The sequence below is a fragment of the Neophocaena asiaeorientalis genome, unplaced genomic scaffold (genome assembly GCF_003031525.2).
Source record: "Neophocaena asiaeorientalis asiaeorientalis breed wild unplaced genomic scaffold, Neophocaena_asiaeorientalis_V1.1 scaffold318, whole genome shotgun sequence".
Lineage (NCBI taxonomy): Eukaryota > Metazoa > Chordata > Mammalia > Artiodactyla > Phocoenidae > Neophocaena > Neophocaena asiaeorientalis.
Window position 1 is genome coordinate 532,888 of NW_020173761.1, and position 21,289 is coordinate 554,176.

General features: G+C 36.9%; 1 protein-coding gene across 3 annotated transcripts in view; it reads right to left on the bottom strand.

The window, feature by feature from the left end:
• Positions 1-21,289, bottom strand: part of SCYL2 (SCY1 like pseudokinase 2) — a 60,355-nt gene that overhangs the window by 35,903 nt on the left and 3,163 nt on the right. For 2 of the 3 annotated variants that reach the window (XM_024751332.1, XM_024751333.1), the window contains exon 2: positions 8,536-8,740. In XM_024751332.1, the coding sequence (XP_024607100.1) occupies positions 8,536-8,712 (177 nt within the window). In that variant the 5' untranslated portion in view covers positions 8,713-8,740. Of the gene's footprint in view, positions 1-8,535; positions 8,741-21,289 lie in introns of those variants that run through there. The other variant, XM_024751334.1, reaches the window with a different exon arrangement.

The window sequence follows — 21,289 nt, forward strand, 5'->3', positions numbered from 1 at the left end:
TGTAACGTAAAGGGACTATATTAGTAACTCAAATTGAACACCCTATTCCCCAAGCATCTGTGTACTTTTTAGGAATTATTCCACTCTTCACAGCAACCCATGAGACAAGTTATTATCCTCATTTCACAGATGAGGACACTGTGGAAAAGATAAACATATTATCTAAGATCTCACAATTGGTAAGATGAAGAATCAAGATTCAAACCCAGTCAGTCCAGCTCTAGGGGTCACTTTCTTAGCCAATACACCATTCTGTCTCCCCAGAAATAACAGGGCCAATAAACAAGACCCTAGTAAAACATGATATATGCCTTCAGTAAAACTATTTGAGTGAGAGCTTTAAATAGCACTCATATATATACTGCCTTCACAAGTTAACCTGGCATATACATATACACATACACACACACAAACACAAAATATTAGCTCTTTTGATCATTTTGAGACACAGAACAGGAGCTAAGAGCATTATGTAATATTAACTTGAACTAAAAACAAATGACCTACAAGTTCAAGTTCCCATCTCACTATTCATGTGTACAATTTTTAGTAAGTGTTCCAACGTATTTTATAAATGCATCTAATTTAAATATGTTTATTTTTTCAAGATGTTTTAAGTCTTTAAAAAAAGATTACATGAAGTAACTTCTGAGCTCCTAAAGATTCACCACTCTAAAGGCAGAACACTACAGTTCATAAAGAAAAAGAAAAACACAACTCTCTCTGACATTCATTTATTGTTTTAGGCCAAAAATGAAAGATTCCTACATAGATCAGAACAGGTTATCAACTATCTTAAAAATATTTTCTTTGTTCGGGGCTTCCCTGGTGGCGCAGTGGTTGAGAGTCCGCCTGCCGATGCAGAGGACACGGGTTCGTGCCCCGGTCCAGGAAGATCCCACATGCCGCGAAGCGGCTAGGCCCGTGAGCCATGGCTGCTGAGCCTGCGCGTCCGGAGCCTGTGCTCTGCAACGGGAGAGGCCACAACAGTGAGAGGCCCGCGTACCGCAAAAAAAAAAAAAAAAAAAAAAAAAAAATTTCTTTGTTCGGATCAGTTAATTAAAAGTAACCAATGTCAACAAAGTAATGACTAATTAACTAACCTTTAGGCCTCATACTGACTCCTTAAAAGAAAACTCTTAGCCTGCACCTTGAAACCTTTCAACAGAATAGACTATCATCTAATTTCTAAATTTGTCTTTCCTCTACTACTTCACTATACTACCCCCTCTGCTAACACATATCACTTGTATAAAAATCCTATCCGTCTATACCTATATGTATATTACAAGCTTCTTGAAGAAAGAAACCATGCCATAAGTGTCTCTGTACCCACCACAGGATCTTCACCTAAAAGATACTCAGATGTTCATTGCCTACTGATGGTCAGTAAAGATAAGCAACTACTCAAAGCATTTCATTATCATGTTGAATTAAAACCGTTTTCAACTTTTCATTATGAAAATTTTCAAATATACCAAAAAAATGAGGTAGTGCAATCATCCAATATATCTTCCACTTAAGATTCAACAACTGTTAACGCTAATTAAAATGTGAGACTCTTTTTGCAAAATTACAAATAATACCAAATATAAAATAATGTAAGCAACATTTGGCACTCTATTGTTTATTCACTTAATATTTTTAAAAATACATTGGCAAAGAGAGTTACCCATAAATAAAAAGTATTTTTCTCAATAGCCTATCTTTAAACAAAAAAGGATATGAAATAAATTATCTTTTCTAAAAATTAATATTTGTCATAATGGAGGCTGTCTTTTGATATAGACCTAATTTATAATTTTTAAAAGCTACTTTGCTTACTATAACTACAAAGCTGAACTCTCACTGAAAACAAGATAATTTAAGTGATAAAATCTGAGTTAGTATACACCAATGTATCTAGGATTCCCTAATAGCAATCATGAACTCCACTAACCTATTCCTCAGAGCCACCAGAGATGGTTTTTGAAACATAGACATTCCCTGAAATCCTTTATTTTATGGGCCTTTCAGGACTGGCTGGTGGTAACTCCAAGCATCATGTTCTTCTTTTTTGTGTGTGATTTTGGGACAATGTTCCTTTCTCAAAACAATAAAACAAAATATGTTTTTATTTAGATTAAGTTAAAAATAAGTTGAGATGACTGAGAGATAACAAGATATACTCCTTAAAATTACTAGATATAGTCTATGATCACTTTTGATCTAAGCAACTTGACTAGCACATTCACCTTTGCACAATGGTTTCCTTTACATTAAAGCTGTTAATATTTTAGAATTTAACTATTTATAATAATTTAATTATGCCTCTGTCTACACAATATTAGCAAGCTTTACCCCATGGACACTGGCATCTAGAATAACTTAATGTAAATTCTGTAATAAGGAAGGGACTGTGTCCAAGCCTACATGTAGTAGAGTGGATAAATATGAATAGGTAAATTTTTACTGCATAATTAAAAAAAACTGATCAATCTTTATTATCCTCATATGAATAGCAACTTAACTGGGGGTGTTACGAAGCTTATGAAGCAGGGCAAAAGAAATAGGCCAACAAGTATGACTTTTAAGGCAAAATAAGACTGAAGTTGCCTTATTTTTTTAAAAAAGAACTACTCCAAAGCTGGATAAAAAAGATCGTAATAAATGTGGGACACTAGAAGACTCCTAATAAATGTTAAATCCATTTGAAGAGTAGTCACCTGGCAACACAGAATCTTGTGTCAAGATAAACAGAAATGCTTAATAAATAAATGCATGAATAGCCTGAGAACCAGGCAAAATTTTATATATAAACATACACGCACACGTATTTTTAAAAACATTTTCCCCCCAAATAAATCCCTTGGCTTGACATAGGAGAGTTGAAAGAGATTTCAAAATGTTGAGCTATTCTTCTACTTGAAAAGAAGTAAAAGTTATATATACAGGTGGGACAGAAACTATTTATGTAGTGCTTTTATTACAAATTATTTAAATATATAGCAGCCTTTATAGTTATAGTATTCCTATCTAACAGATACGGTGATGGTATTTCAATTTTAAAGGACATATATATGAAGCAAACGTTTCTCACTTTATACATACAGTTTGACCAAAAAAAATTCCCTTTAATGACTTGTTTAAATAAAGTATAATTAAAAATTAGAAAATTAAAAATTAGAAAAGCTAATGAAATCCAGTGCAGGGCATCTGTCTCAGAAATCTCTCTTAAATATTCTTTAAAAAGGAAATAAGGATATATTTGAAAAGAGTGTCTATGTTTATAAAACCATTTTAGTCCTAAATATGCTACTCTGTAGAAAGACTAAGTCAGTTTCAAAGCTATAAGAGAAATACAGCAGCATAAACTCTAAGCCTAGCAACTATCTACTAGACATTACAAAAGTTCAAGAGGTAGGGGAGCAGGAAATATTTCACTGAATTTTCAAAAATTAAATAGCCCTTTTTAGTTCAAAAGACTAACTATGGAAAGGTTTGGGCAGAGATGTGGAGATCTATAACTGCTGGTGGATGTGTACATAGACACAAACACTCTGGAAAGCTTTTTGGCACTGAACAGATACATACACTATTACCTAGCAATTCCATATCTAGGTAACATGTCATATATGCCAACAGCACACAACAATGTTCACATTAGTACTCTATATATCAAGGAAAAGAAAAATTGCTGTGTTCAACTACATAGATGTATTTCATGAAAATAAATTTAAGAAAAGGGAGCCAAACACAAAAGTACATGCTATGCTTCCACCTAAACAAAATTCAAAAACTGGCAAGATTATTCCTAAGTGTCAAAGGACAGGAGAGCAGTTAGCCCTGGAGAGAAGGGGCGGGGTTGGGGTGGGGTGGGGGGAGGTAATAAATATGAAGAGACATGAGTATTAGCAATGTTTTCTTGATATGGATGCTGGGTACACAGGTGTGTTCATGGTGAACATTCAAAAAGCTGCTCACTCATGATTTGTGCACTATTCCACATGTGAGTTCTTAAAAATAAGTTTATATTTTAAAAATTAGACAACTTAAATTCCCTAAATGTCACCTTGAAATGTTTTATAGCATCTCTAGAAAGACATTCTAGAAAGAGTAATGGTTAAGAACTAAGAGCTGCTTCTAAATAAACACTCAAAAAGGAAACTAAATAGCACTTGAGCCTAAATAGTAGCTTCCAGGGCTAAGCTGTATTTAAAGATCTATCCATTTCAACATGTTTACATGTTGTATTTGGTTAAGTTTATCTAAATAATAACTTTTAAAAGTCTTAACGGCTCATTTTATATACAAAACTGGCCTAAGAAATTTATTTTACTGCAAAAAATCAACTATACACTTGTCTTGAAGATTCTTAGAATTCTTAATTTCACTTTCATAAATTATTCACTATGACGTGTTTCTTCAATGAATGTCTTTCAAAAATAATAAAAAGCAACAGAAACTTATTTTTGGAAGCATAAAGACAGAATAATAATACAGATGTCCAATCAGGTACAATGAAGGCACAAGTAACCAGGTGCAAGTAACTTTTTATTTACCAATTCTTTATCGTGCTGCATTCCAGGTTTCATAAATATGTACTTTTTCTCATCAGTTTCGTAGGTGCTATTATTACTACTCTTCTAAGAGGTCTTCAAACATTTAGGTTAAAAAGTTAAAAGTTGGGACTTCCCCGGTGGCGTAGTAGTTAAGAATCCGCCTGCCAATGCAGGGGACACAGGTTCGAGCCCTGGTCTGGGAAGATCCCACATGACGTGGAGCAACTAAGCCCATGTGCCACAACTACTGAGCCTGCGCTCTAGAGTCCGGGAGCCACAACTACTGAGCCCACGCACCACACTACCAAAGCCCGTGCACCTAGATCCCGTGCTCCACAACAAGAGAAGCCACCGCAGTGAGAAGCCCGCACACCACAAAGAAGAGTAGCCCCAGCTCACCGCAACTAGAGAAAGTCCGTGTGCAGCAACAAAGACCCAATGCAGCCAAAAATAAATAAAAATAAATTTTAAAGTTAAAATTTCTACATGATCTGAAAATTATAATTAATCATGTACTAATGTGAACTTGAAATAACCCTAGGAAAAAATACACAGATAATCTTTAAAGGAGTATGCAAACCCTAAAAATACTAATACAAGGATTCTTTTAACTTGGAAATACTGCTGTGTTTTTTGTTGTTGTTGTTGTTGGGTTTTTTTTGGACAATGTGAAATTATGATACTTTTTTTGAAGATCATGTAAAAAAAGTGAAATGGGGGAAAAGAACAAGACTTAAACTTTAAATGCAATGGTTTAAATATCATGGTATTTATTTCATATCATGGTATTTATTTCACTGCCATGTAACAACAGAAAACACCTTCATATTTTTAACTATTAAAACCAGGTATGAGAGCTTCCCTGGTAGCGCAGCGGTTAAGAATCCGCCTGCCAATGCAGGGGACACGGGTTCGAGCCCTGGTCGAGGAAGATCCCACATGCCGCAACTAAACCCGCGCTCCCCAACTACTGAAGCCCGCACGCCACTACTGAAGCCCGTGTGACACAACTACTGAAGCCCATGCACCTAGAGCCCGTGCTCTGCAACAAGAGAAGCCACCACAATGAGAAGCCCACACACCGCAATGAGGAGTAGCCCCACTCGTGGCAACTAGAGAAAGCCGGCGCACAGCAACGAACACCCAACACAGACAAAAACAAATAAATAAATAAATTTATTTTTAAAAAAACAGGTATGAAAATCTCCTAGCCCAAAGCCTCGTACCCGATGTTTACCTCAAAGTCAAATTTAAGATCATATATTCTACTATAAAACACAACTACAATCAAGTACACTGTATGCTAAATCAAATAAAGCTGACAGGGTAAGAAAGATGCCTTCAGTCTCAATGTCCCTTTAAGGGGGAAGAAAACGACTAGCAGAGTATCCTTTTCCATTATTTTTCTCCCAGTTTCTCTAAAATCAGCACTGCCCAATAGAACTTTCAGTGATGATAGAAAGTTCTTTACCTGCACTGTCCAATACGGTAATATGAGCCACATGTGGCTATGGAGCATTTGAAATGTGACTAGTCCAATAAAGAAACTGAATTTAATCTTATTAAATTTTAATTAATTGAAAAAACCATATATAGCTTATGGCTACCATATTGTATTAAGTACAGCTCTAGATTATCTATTTTTTCTGATTCCCTTTTAATAAAAATGAGGCCATTGAAAAAAGAACTAAAACTTTTCAATTAAGGGAGAAATTCAAATGAGGCTTCAGTGCCAAGAGACGTAGCTATTCCTTAAGGAATTAGCCAGCAGTCGAGACAGGATACTCACGAGGTCTAACCCTCTGAGGTTTGAAAGAGGCAAAAGAAAATTCAAAATCCACAGAGAGCAATGATATATTGTAAAACTACCTTTTTCCTCAAAGCAATAAATTTGGGGAAAAAAAGGAATACAGTTAAAGTTTCATAAGAGATCTCAGTTCCGGAAGTCAGCAGTTGAGAAATGCTGTATTAATGTGTAATATCTAATTAACTATCTATTATTTGTGCCTGGTTCTCAAGTTCTATTAGCACCAACAGAAGCTCCAACATTAGAGGATTTCAGCATATGAACTAATGATATAAACACAAACACCTAGAACTCTTTTGGTTAAGGACAAAGACACTATTATGTTATTACGTCCTTAATAAACAATGCAAAATTTAGTAAATTTGGTGTTATTTCATTTTCCCTTTCTATAATTGATTATAAAAGCAATTTGTGCTGGTGTTGGAGGTTGGTCATTTATATAACTTCATGACCTCATTCATAACTTTTTAAGTAGTCAATACTCAAGAAACCATTTATTTTTTTGGATGAGCTCTTGGTGAAAGAGAAAACAATGTTCAAAAATGACCAATCGGGCTTCCCTGGTGGCGCAGTGGTTGAGAGTCCGCCTGCCGATGCAGAGGACACGGGTTCGTGCCCTGGTCCGGGAAAATCCCACATGCCGCGGAGCGGCTGGGCCCGTGAGCCATGGTTGCTGAGCCTGCGCGTCCAGAGCCTGTGCTCCGCAACGGGAGAGGCCAAAACAGTGAGAGTCCCGAGTACCACAAAAAAAAAAAAAAAAAAATGACCAATCAATATTTAAGATAAAGATCAACTTTGGACTTAAAGACTTCTAACCAAATGGCAATAAAAACAAGATTTTCACATCGGGTACAAACCACATACCAGCAATCTATCACAGAACCAAGATTCTTCCTTCATAAAAGGATAACCAAAGCCAATTTCTTCTTTAACATACTTGTTTGGGAAATAAGCTGGTTTTGGAAAAGTCACAATGCATACTCACAATTGTACAATTTTGATAGTCATTGGAAAATATGTGTATTAAATCCCATGTCTTAAATTTGATATGTTTCACATATAGGGAAGTAAAAGTACTTTTGGAAAGTGATTTTTCTTTTTTTTTTTTTGCGGTATGCAGGCCTCTCACTGTTGTGGCCTCTTCCGTTGCAGAGCACAGGCTCCGGATGCGCAGGCCCAGTGGCCATGGCTCACGGGCCCAGCCACTCCGCGACATACCAGGGCACAAACCCGTGTCCCCTGCATCGGCAAGCGGACTCTCAACCACTGCGCCACCAGAGAAGCCCTCTTTTTTCTTTTTTGATTCTTCTTTTTAAAGAACATATCTCCACAAACATTTTAAACCTGGTGATTTTTCAATTCTTTTAACAATTCCAACAGAAAGTTGTTAGTAAAATTTAACACTAACAATCCTCCACATTTCTAAGAACAGTCTGTTGGTCTCTTAAGTCAAATAAAAATAAAAATAAAAATAAAAATACAACTCATTCAAACTACTCTTCACTAAAAGAACAGTTTTAAAATAATTTTTAAATCAATATACCCCCAAACATACTACTGATTATATGCCACAAATGTATCCCCTGATGGTAAAAACTATAGTGTTAATAAATATGAAAAAATATTATAGAAGCCTATTTTCTATAAGGCTATAGAATAAAAGAGGGAATAAGGATGCTTAAAAAAGAATGTTAGAAAAATTTGAGTATTTTGTCGTAATGTATTGATAAAGATAAAAAGGAACATGGCAATTTTTATTCTAAAACACTTTGCTAAAAGAGGGAGGAGATATGGGGATATATGTATAGCTGATTCACTTGGTTATAAAGCAGAAACTAACACACAGTTGTAAAGCAATTATACTCCAATAAAGATGTTAAAAAAATAATAAAAACCACTTTGCTAAATATTAAAATCTAATACACTCATTTGTGCAACTGATATGTTTGTTATTAAGTAAACAAAATTAAAGTACAAGATGAGATGATATATCAAACAATGTATTTGTAACAATGAGATTCAAGGGCATGTTTAAAAGCATTTGTTTTTCTATGACTTCATTAGATGAAATGACAACTAAAGAACCCATTACTTTTAGCATTTCTTAACATAAAAATGTATACATGCACATTATGGTACTTATTAGCTTGTGTGTTCCTTCCAACTGGACTCTAAACTAAAACTTACCTGCTTTGTTGACTTTTTTGTGCCATTAAAAATCTTCCAAGCTAGCCCACTGCCACCACTGGCAATGTGTCGACCAACATCAAATTCTCTAGTGACAGGATTTCCCATCACAGCACTAGTGACATCAGCTGTCACTTTTGTAACAGTACTCTTCAACTTATTAAGCATGGACTCCATGGCTGCAATTCTGGGTAGTTATAGTTACCTAGAAACATAGGGGGATAGGAGAGCACAGATCATTTGTTCTTACTTCTTTAAGTATTTATTCATTATTTAGTCTGAAAGCTTAATATACCCCAAACGATGAGCAAAACAATCCTATAGAAACAAAAGCTATATGTTAGCTTTGCCTTCAGAGAACCCAATATACTTGAATGCAAATTTAAGTCTAGGAACCGAACTGTGCTTCAACCTCAATTGTCACAGACCAATAAGAGAAAAGACATATTCACAATGACACTAACATGAATGTTGCTCAACTATATAACATGGTCCATATTATAAGACCCTTTAAGACTTAAAGTGGTGTAGAGGGTCTGAATCTTCACAGTAAAAAAAAAAAACTATAAAAAACCTGAAAGGCTCTAATGTTATACTAAGCAATAAATTTGTATTTCATAAAAGTTTTGTCCACTGTTGAACTATGAAGTCACTTAAGAATATTTTCTAAACAAAAAGCTAAAGGACAATAACACATGAACAAGCAATAGGTAATAAAATATTTTTCAGATGTTACACATTTCTGGTGATGATGGAGGAACAAACACTATATTTACTCTCCCTCCTCAACAACTGGAAACTGGACAAAATATATGAAACAAATGTTTTCAGATATTGAACAGGCAGCACAGGCCACGTGATCCCAGTGAGAAAGCAAACAAGGTGAATTCTAGGGTTGCCCCAGCTTTCTGCCTAGAGGCACACTGCAAACCATGGAGTAGACAAAGAATCCCAAGCATAGTCTAACTGAATTAAGGAGTTGAGGCAAGAAATTGGAATTCAATGATGCTGAGATGGCTGGGACTTCTGAGACAGAATTTCAAAGGGAAGGGGGAAGAAGAGAAAAAAAATTTTTTTAAGGCCAAAAAAGAGAAGGGAACAGTGCTGAAAAAGAGCTCCAGAAATTTGCAGGGGTCCCCCTGATGCTTTGTTGAATACTAAGATGCACATACATAGTGTGCAACTTCACCAGGTTGAAACGGAGCAGGACCCTATGGGGCCCTCTCAGGTACAAATACTTTGTGTCCCCCCATTTCTTGTTTGTAGGAAATAGGCTTCATTCACCCCCCTTGACCTTCCCTGAGTTCCAAAGGGCAAAATCGAACAATTGCTTATCAGGGAATGGATGGAATGCAGAAACAAAAGAGGAGGAGTCAAGAAACAATAATGCAGCCTCAGGGCAGGGTCCTGGTCCTCAAAGAATATACATAACAATACCTTTGAGTTCTTCTACAGGAACTAAGGCCCACCCCCACCCAGGTAGAGGATTATAACTTCAGGTTGAGCATGAGATTCCTGGAACACCACCCTGTTACCTCACCACCAACCAAGCAGAAGAAAATCTGCACACAGTGGCAGATAAACTGGACTGATCCCCTCCCCAAATGATTCCCCCTTTAAAAACTTTCATGATCAAGCAGAATCTTTGGAGCTGGGTTTTTGGACACCAGTCTGCCATCTCCTCAAGTTGCTGGCCTCCTGAATAAAGCACCTTTCCGTTCTTACCAGCACTTGCCTCTCAAGTATTGGCTTTCAAGCAGCAAGCAGCCGAACCTGAGTTCAGTAAGAAGGTCAGGCAATGAACAACTAGCGAGCTGTGAGCTGAATAGTTACAGAGTTCATACAGGGCTGCAAATCTTTTAATTTTTCAAGCTAGAGTGGAGAGACCTTATTGATCACTAAAGGCATTCAGTAGAAACCCCAGAAGGACTATGCATTGGTACAGAATAAACCATTCTTAAAGTATCCTAAACCTGCCCTAACAAACTAAAAAGCTAGCCTCAAATGATCAAACTAATCATAGATTACTTAACTGCTTACCAGAATGAAACCCAATACTCATGAAATGGAGACAAAAATAATTTCAGATACTAAGCGATATAACATTCACAATGTTCAGTATGCAATCAATAATTATCAGACGTGCCAAGAAGAAAATGTGATCATAACCATGACCAAAATCAGTCAATAAAAACAGACTCCAAATGAGCTTATAGAATTAGCAGCAAAGATATAAAAAACTATCATATGTCCAAGTGAGACAGGAAGGAAGAGCTCAAGGGACAACAGTTAAAAGAATAACACAGCCAGCGCTTCCCTGGTGGCGCAGTGGTTGAGAGTCCGCCTGCCGATGCAGGGGATACGGGTTCGTGCCCTGGTCTGGGAAGGTCCCACATGCTGCGGAGTGGCTAGGCCCGTGAGCCATGGCCGCTGAGCCTGCACTCCACAACGGGAGAGGCCACAACAGTGAGAGGCCCGCGTACCGCGCAAAAAAAAAAAGAATGACACAGCCATTGAAGATATGACAAAAACTGGTTAGGCCCAAGATGGCAGAAGATCTGACTTCCCGTAGACCTTGAGCCTCATTATATGCTCATTGTAATACACTAGAATGCTAAATGACACACCCACAGGTGCCATGACAGTTCTGAGGCTGACCATAAAAGGCCAAAAAGTGAGTGGTGGCCTAGTTCCTGGAAATCCCTGCCCTTTTCCCCAAATAGTTGAAATAATCCTCCTACTCATTAGCATAAGAAATTACCCAGCCCATAAAAATTAACAACTTCATATCCCAGGGCCGCTCTCACTTTCTGAGACAGTCTGCATTCTGCCAATTTTAATGTTTATCTATCTAAATAAACCTGCTTTGGGCTTCCCTGGTGGCGCAGTGGTTGAGAGTCCGCCTGCCGATGCAGGGGACACGGGTTCATGCCCCGGTCCGGGAAGATCCCACATGCCGCGGAGTGACTGGGCCCATGAGCCATGGCCGAAAAAAAAAAAGTAAATAAACCTGCTTTCACTTTACTTTGGCTGGCTCTTGAATTCTTTCCATACAGGAAGCCAAGGACCCTCACTTGGCAGCCTGCCCTGGGACTCGCCAGAGACTGAGACATCTCGCCAGAGACTGAGACATGACTATTCTCTCGCTTCTCTCTTCTCCTGTAAAACAAGTATTTAGGGGAAAGCCGAACATAATAAAAGAAAATAGAATATTAAAAAAAATCAAATGAACACTCTAGAGACAAAAATATCTCAAATAAAAAACTCAGAGGATATAATTACCAGATTAGACAATGTAGGAAAAAAAGATCAGTGAAACCTGAAGATAGAGTAAAAGGCTGGGAAAAAATAAATGAACAAAGTCTCAGTGACCTGTGGGACAATATCACAGTCTAACATATATAACTGACTCTCAAAAATGAGGGGGAAAGGGGAAAAATAATATTTGAAAAATAGCCAAAAATTTTCCAAATTTGATGAAAACTATATAGCACCAAGAAATTCAATAAACACAAAGCAGGATGAACACAAAGAAAACCATGCCTAAATATGTCATATCAAATAGCTGAAAATCAGTGATTAAGAGAAAACTCTTAAAAGCAGCCAGAGAAAATAGGCAAATTATATACAGAGGAAAAAAGATAAGAATTTCCCCCAAACTTCTCATCAGAAACTATACTAAGGAACAGGCTGAATAAGGAAAGGCCAGGGACAACTGAATAAGGTCTCAAAAGAGCTAAAAGAAACTGCTGACATAGAATTCTATAAGCCATGAGGGAAAGAAAAAAAAAAAACTTTCAAAAATAAATGTGAAATAAAGACTTTTTCATGAAAACCTGAGAGAATTTGTTGCCACCATATATTTACTATAAGAAATATTAAAGGAAGCCCTTCAAACAGAAGGCAAATGATACCAGATGGAAATCTGAATCTACAAAAGGAATGGAGGACTCTGAAAATAAAAATTATGCAGGTTTATAAAAAACTCCTCATGTTATGTTTGAAAGACAGCTGATCATTTAAAGCAAAAATAACAAAAATGTATTGTGCTTATAATATATGTAGAAGTAAAAATATGATAAAACAAACCAAGGATAAGAGAGGGGAAATGGAGGGAGCTTCCCTGGTGGCGCAGTGGTTAAGAATCCGCCTGCCAATGCAGGGGACATGGGTTCAAGCCCTGGTCCGGGAAGATTCCACATGCCACAGAGCAACTGGGCCTGTATGCCACAACTACAGAGCCTGCACTCTGGAGCCTGCAAGCCACAACTACTGAGCCCATGTGCCACAACTACTGTGCTCCACAACAAAAGAAGCCAATGCAATGAGAAGCCCGCACACCACAACAAAGAGTAGCCCCTGCTCACCACAACTAGAGAAAGCCCATGCACAGCAACGAAGACCCAATGCAGCCAAAAACAAATAAATAAATTTATAAAAAAAAAAGAGAGAGGGGGAAATGGAAGTATATTTTTGAAATATTCTTATATGTGAGGTAGCATAACATCATTTGAAGGTAGACTGTGGCATATTAAAGACATATTATAAACCCTAGAGTAATAACTAAAATAATAAAGAGACAAAGCTAAAAAGCTAACAATGGAAATAAAATGCAATCCTAAAGTAAACTGAATTAATAAAAAAAAGTAGGAAAAGAAAGGAACAAAGAACAAATGTGAAAAACAGAAAATAAATAGCAAATAATAAGTTTGAATCCAACCATATAAATAATTACATTAAATGTAAATGATTTAAAATTCCAGTTAAATGGCTGAGACTATCAAACTAGATTAGAAAAGCAAGACCCAACCGTATGCTGTTTATAAGAAACCCACTTTAAACACACTTTACAAAATGATTTAAAACTAAAAAAATGTGAAAATATACAAGCTAGAGTGGCTATATTAATAACAGGTAGAACAGGCTTCAAGACAAAGAGGGACACTTCATAATGACAGAGTTGTCAACTCTCAAGAAGACATAACAATCCTAAACTCTCAAGAAGACATAACAATCCTATTTAGTGTACACACTAAATAAGAGAGTTTCAAAATAAATGCAGCAAAAACTGACATAACTGAAAGAAGAAATAGACAAATCCACAAGTGTAGCTGGAGACTTCATGGGTCCTTTCTCAGTAGCAAATGGACAGATAGATCAAGTAGACAGAAAATCAATAAGGACGTAGAAGACTTGAACAACACTAACAAATAACCTGACCTAAAAGACTCCACTCTACAAAAGCAGAATGCGTTTTGTTTTCATATGTACATGGAATATTCACTAAGATAGACTATATGCTGGGCCATAAAACAAGTCTCAAAATACTTAAACCTACTGAAATAATACAAAATAAGTTCATTGACCACAATGAAATTAAGCTAGAAGTCAGTGATAGAGAAATATCTAGAAAAATGCAAATATCTGGAAATTAAACAATACTTCTAAATACCCAAGGGCTAAAAAAGAAATCACAGAGAAAATTTTAAAATATTTTGAAGTGAATGAAAATGAAAAATCTGTGGTATGTAGGCAAAGCAGTGCCCCATAGGAAATTTATAGCTTTAAATGTTTATTTAAAAAAAAAAAAAAAACAAAATCAATGGTATAAGCTTCTATCTTAGGAAGCTAGGAAAAAAAGAGAACATTATACTCAAAATAAGTAGAAAGAAGGAAATAAAGAGTAGAAATCAGGTTTCCCTGGTGGTGCAGTGGTTAAGAATCCACCTGCCAATGCGGGGGACACAGGTTTGAGCCCTGGTCCGGGAGGATCCCACATGCCACGGAGCAACTGAGCCTGTGCGCCACAACTACTGAGCCTGCGCTCTAGAGCCTGCGAGCCACAACTACTGAAGACCGTGTGCCACAACTACTGAAGCCTGCTCGCCTAGAGCCTGTGCTCTGCAACAAAGAGAAGCCACTGCAATGAGAGGCCTGCACACAGCAATGAAGAGTAGCCCTGGCTGCCACAACTAGAGAAAGCCGGCGTGCAGCAATGAAGACCAAACGCAGCCAAAAGTAAATAAATCTATTAAAAAAAAAAGAGTAGAAATCAATGGAACGACTGAATTTAATGTAATTTAATACTCTATAAAATAGAAAAATGAAAAAGAAAAAAATCAATGAAGCCACGCTCTTTCTTTTTTTTAAAGATAAACCTCTAGCTACATTAAGAAAACTTTTAAAAACACAAAATGACCAATATCAGAAACAGAAGAAATCCTACGGATGCTAATCCTATATAGAGCCTAAAGATTCTAAACAAATCAGATATCATATTATGGATGATCTTATGCCAGCCAATTAATTCAACAACTTGGATAAAGTGAAAAAATTCCTTGAAAGGTACAACTACCATAACTGAAGAGAAAGTCAGAATAATCCTATTTAAGAGAAATGCAGGGCTTCCCTGGTGGCACAGTGCTTGAGAGTCCGCCTGCCGATGCAGGGAACGCGGGTTCGTGCCCCGGTCCCGGAGGATCCCGCGTGCCACGGAGCAGCTGGGCCCGTGAGCCGTGGCCGCTGGGCCTGCGCATCTGGAGCCTGTGCTCTGCGGCAGGAGAGGCCATGGCAGTGAGAGGCCTGTGTACCACAAAAAAAAAAAAAAGAAAAAAGAAAAAAAGAAATGCAATTCATAACTGCAACTCTCACCACAAGGAAAACTCCAGGCTCGGAGGGGTTCACTGCTGAATATTATCAAACATTTAAGGAAGAAATAATTCCAGATCCATATAAGCTCTTCCAGAAAATAGAAGACAATAGAACACTTTGATGTTCTATAGTCAGTATCACCCTGATACCAACACCAAATAATGACACAAGAAAACTTCATATCAATATACATCATCAACAGGTAAAAATCCTTAACAAAACATTAGCACATCCAACAAATCCAACCCCACAACCAAGTGGAATTTATCTCAGGAATGCATTGATTTAACACTCAAAAACAAATCCACGTCATTCACCATATTAACTGAATAATGGGTAATAGAAAATATATGATCATCTCAGTAAAGGCAGAACAAATTTTTTGATAAAAATTCAATACTCATTCACAATAAAAACTCTCAGCAAACTAAGAACAGAAAGGAACTTCCTCAACCTGATAAATGGCACCTTTGAATACCTATAGCTAATATCACGTTTAAAGATAAGAGATTAATCACTTTCTCCCTAAATTAGGGAACAAAGTAAGGATATCTACTTTTACCACTTCTATTCAGTATTCTAATGGAGGTCCTAGCCAAAGCAAAAAAGAAAACAAAATAAAAGACATTCATACTGGGAGGAAGAAGTAAAATTCTTTATTCTCAACAACATGATCATGTACAGAGAAAGTCGTAAGTAATCCACAAGAAAGCTACTGGAATTAATATGTGAGTTTAGCATGATGGCAGAATACAAAAACAATACTTTTTTTTTAAAAGACTATTCTTATATTCTAGAAACAGACAACTGAACACTGAAATTTCAAAAATACCATTTTGAAGGGAGGAACAGCCAAGATGGTGGAGTAGAAGGAACCTAAGCTTACCTCCTCTCTTGAGCACACCAAAATCACAACAATCCGCACAACCATTGTTGAAAAAGACTGAAACCTACCCAAAAAGATCCTCTACAACTAAAGACATAAAGACAGAACCATGAGACTGGTAAGAGGAGCAGACTCACGACATAATCAAATCTCATACCACCCTGGGGGAGCGACCCACAAACTGGAGAAAAATTATATTACCAAGGTTCTCCCACAGGAGTGAGAGTTCTGAGTCCCACATCAGCTCCCCAGCCCAGGGCTCTGGCACTGGGAAGAGAAGCCCCCAGAGCATCTGGCTTTGAAGGCGAGCAGGGCTCAACTGCAGGAGCTCCACAGGACTGAGGGAAACAGAGACTTCACTCTTAAAGGATGCACACAGGGACTTCCCTGGTGGCACAGTGGTTAGGAATCCGCCTACCAATGCAGGGGACATGGGTTCAATCCCTGGTCCAGGAAGATCCCACATGCCACAGAGCAACTAAGCCTGAGCACCACAACTACTGAGCCTGTGCTCTGGAGCCCATGCGCTGCAACTACTGAAGCCCTCATGCTCTGGCGCCCACGTGCCGCAACTACTGAGCCTGCATGCTGCTACTACTGAAGCCCACATGCCTAGAGCCCGTGCTCCACAACAAGAGAAGCCACCACAGTGAGAAGCCCGCGCACCGCAATAAAGAGTAGCCCCCACTCACTGCAACTAGAGAAGAAAAAAAAAATGCCGCTAAAAAAAAAAAAATTAAGGAACTAGAAAAAATTTGCAAATAAAGTAAAAAATGTAAAGGACAAATATTGATGCAAACAAACACAATAAACACAGCAAATTAAAAAAAATACCATTTCAAGGATGTGAAATACCTATGGATAAATTTGACAAGACACAAAGACTTGTACAATGAAAATAACAAAAATTCCTGCGAAAAATTGAAGATGACTTAAAAACTTGTACAGGAAATGAAAGACTCAATATTGTTAAGGTGTCAATTTTCTGCATCAATCTATAGACTCAATGCAGTCCAATCAGAATCCCAGAGGCTTCTGTAGAAAGAAACTGACAAGCTGTTAAAATGTTACTCTGAGAACAGGTCCACTAGATTGTTTAAGGGTCCATGGCCCAGAAAGAGGTTTAAAGTCCTATCACTCTTCAAATCTTCACCTGCCATGTGTATTCTTTCCAAAAATTGATTTACCTAAGAACAAGTCTGTGTCCTACAAAATTTTCCTTAACCAACTCTTTTTTCACAGTTTTCTCCCACTTGAACAAAGTAAAATATTTTTCTCAGCCATCCCAGTCTTGTTATAGGGTATTTCCCTGGGTATAAAAATCTTTGGCAGGCATGCCAAAAGGGAAAATGCAATCTGAGAATACATTAATCCTGAAAGTCTCTTAAGAGTAAAGCAAAAAGAAGTTTGGTAAGAAATTCTGAAGAGGGTTGTGCTTTATTTCTTAACAGCAAAACCCCATGCCTTATCTGTCACAGAATTACAATTAAGAAACAAGATAGTCGTCACAGGGCTGTATAGGAACAAGTTTATTTATTTCAATTAATAAGCAAAAATTCCAAGGTTTTGATAAAAGTAAAACATAATCATAATACACCACAATCTAGAAATCAGATACTTTGTAATTATCTAGCCCTTGACAAAAAAATTCAGATGCCATCAACTTAAAACACAAAAAGAAGTACATCTTACAAAATTATTTAGAGAATACACAAGCAAAAATATTTGGAAGGCCACTGGGCTAAGGCAGCACTAGTTTGTGTCCTATTTTCTCAGTTAATTACATTATATTCATATAATTTACTTTCTATCAAAGATTTGAACTATCTGTAAATAGAAATAAAAATTCACTTTCCTTTTTTAATTTAATGCTGCATTTCTGTAAGCAGTTAGAAAATGTTGCTACTGGCATCATGAAAACATTCATTGCCATGCCAAGTTGTTCTCTATGAACATCTGCTGATTTTGATGGGGAGGTGGAAGAGACATAAAAACGCTATTTAAAAATCTACATATACTTTCCTCTAACTCTGCCTGAGTAGCTACGTATTACATGCCATGCACTTGCCATACACTGGAAATATAGATATAAATGGAAACATGTCTGACATTTAGGGATCAGTCCAGTAGCAGACTCAGACCTGCAAAGATTTATAGCAATTAACTAGAGGTATGAATGTACCATGCTTTGGGAACATGAAGATTGGTTCAAAAATGAAGGGTTTTTTGTAAGTCAATTATACTCCAATTTAAAAAAAAAGTGTTTTTCAGGTAGGAGAAAAGGGAAGGAGCTTCCAGAAAGAAGGATTACTACGTGCTAAGACATGGAGGGAAGACTATACATGATGTGATTTGAAAACTAGAAATAGTTCAGTATGAAAACAAAGGATATTTTCAGAGTTAATAGTCAAATTTGAGATGCCTATCCATCACCCAGAGTCAACACTGGTGTACACAAGGTAGAAACAGACATGGAAATTAATCCAGTGAATGATTTAATATTTATTGAGCACCCACTATGTACCTGATACCACATAAGAAACTGGGGAAGAAAGAAGTAAAGGAAAAATAAGCCATAAAGAGCTTACCATCAAAGGTAAGAGACAGAGAAGTAAACCAACCACAGCATTATTATCCTACAGTAATAAAATGCTACAGAATATACATACACAGATGCTACAGGAACAAAAAGAAGAGGAACAGACAGAAGAAAGTTTCCCCCAAACAGCAAAATCATACACGTCTTTAAAGGGGAGGAGGAGTGAACTAGATAGAGAATGGGACAAGTGTAGGAGTAAAAACTAGCAGTTCAGATAAAAACTGGAGGAAAAGAGAGAAGTATGTGGCAAAGGAGACTTAGAAAAGCCAGGTTACCAAGGGCATTAAGTAGTAAGAAACCAAGCTATGATAAGCCACAGACAGGTTTCAGGCCTGAGTAAAATGATTAGTCACTCCATCATGCAAAGTGAAAGATATACTAGGGGTGGAAGTAGGGAATATGACAAGACTGAAGACACTGTCAATTTGTACTTCAGGAATTTTATACATACATAATTCAGAATGTATATAGGCCAAAGAACAAAAAAAAAAACAAAACAAAGGAAAGGACACTTGGAAATAGGGATAGAGAAGATAGGAAAGAGACAATAGGTGGAGAGGGTGTTTTAAAGGTGTTGGTTACATGGATATTTATTTTATAATTACATATTAAACTTCATTATGCATTTAAATGTATCATATATCAAATTTTAAACAAACTTTGAGAGGGAGAGGTTGCTGAATTAAGGAAATAGCAGTAAAGAAGGAGAGGAAAGGAAAAATTAAGAAAAGTTAGAACTAAGAGAACTTGGTGACCCACTAGATAATTAGATAATGGAAAGAGACAAAACTAGGAATCCCAATCAAGTCTCTCATTTCAGAGTCTAGGCAGAGGATGAAGCCATTTACCAAGACAAGGCTACAGGAGACAATTGCTTGTTTTGTGGGAGAAAAACCTCAATCTTGGACATGTTAAAGTTGAGTTGCCTGAATGACATTAATATGCATATATAGCTAGGAGGCTTTTAGATATGCAGGCCAAAAACTTAGAAAAAAATGTCTCAGCTGAAAATAAAAATGTGGGCACCATGAGCTTAAAGCAGTATAGTAGTTAAGACTACGGGCTTGAAAAAGGTTACCCAAGGAGACCAAAAAAGAATATGTATATCACGAGAGTAACAGAAGGCTACTTTGACGAATGAAGGGGAGAAAAAAAAAAGAAAAAGTATATCATCAGAGTAACAGAAGGCTAAGGACAAAATGAAATGAATGAGTTTATGAAATAAGATCTGAGCTTAAATGAGATTTTGAATTATTGGCAATAGCTTTTTTTTTTTTTCCCCCGGTACACGGGCCTCTCAACGTTGTGGCCTCTCCCGTTGTGGAGCACAGGCTCCGGACGCACAGGCTCAGCGGCCATGGCTCACGGGCCCAGCAGCTCCGCAGCATGTGGGATCTTCCCAGACTGGGGCACGAACCCATGTCCCCTGCATCGGCAGGCGGACTCTCAACCACTGCCCCACCAGGGAAGCCTGGCAATAGCTCTTTGACATGTAAGAAACCTAGAGACCAAATATATTTTCTTAAAATGATAGCTTTTCAAATTTCACTTGATAAATGAATAAAGAAGTCTTATTTCTCTCAGACAAAATTATAAGTGATAGAAATATTTATTCGTATAAGTGACTGTCCTTTGTACACCATTTAGTAGAATTCACTTGAAATTCAATATTCCCCTTGTAAATCCCAGCCAAAATAAGACTTGGGGCAGCTTCAGTATGATCCCAAGATTATATCTCCCTACCATCTGATTCAGCCATCACTTGGCTTTTACTAAAACCAGTAGATGAATCTGTTCATACTAGATTTTACATGCACCTGGCATAAGGTGAGTTGGGTATTCGGCACCTGATGGCAGGTGGCTGAAAGGAACTGGCAATTCTTTCAGTTCTGCCTACTCATAAACTCTAGATATAGCAGGATAAAATAAAACTTTGTGAATTTTCAAGTAGCAAAACTCCCAAAGTCCCTTTTTCTACTTCCCCAAGAATAAAATATTCTTTTTTTAGTAATTTGATTAGTAATTTGAACAATAAGTAGAATTAGCTTGATTTTTTTGTTGGAAACACTGTAATGCAAATAAAAAGGTTACTGTAATTACACCTGATAATGAAATTATGTTTAGTAACTGTTAGTTACAGAGACTAGACTTTCAATAAGTACAAAATAATACACACTGACTACAAAAAACAACACAAAAAAATACAAATGAATTCAAAATAGTTTTAGTCCTTAAGAGGTACAAGGGTCTGAGAATTTTAAAATACCACTTATATAGTCATTTGTACAAATACTCATAAAATTTTATAATTTGAAATAAGAATTACATTAACATGACAAATAATTTTGACAAAATGCTTCGTAAAACTTGGTAAAAATTTTGTACCTATACTCCTATATGCAGTGCTTATCTGTTTATATCTAAGATGATCCTGAGATATACCTTTGAAATACGTGTTTTTTTTCTTGTAGGGGGGCTTACAGATTACTAAAAGTTTTTAAAAGATACAGTTTTTAAAGAATGGTTAAAAACATTCTTTGGCCTATACAGAAACCATGTTTAATTTTACTCAGGAAACAAAGATTGTACCAGCTCAATACAATCATTCTCTTTACAAC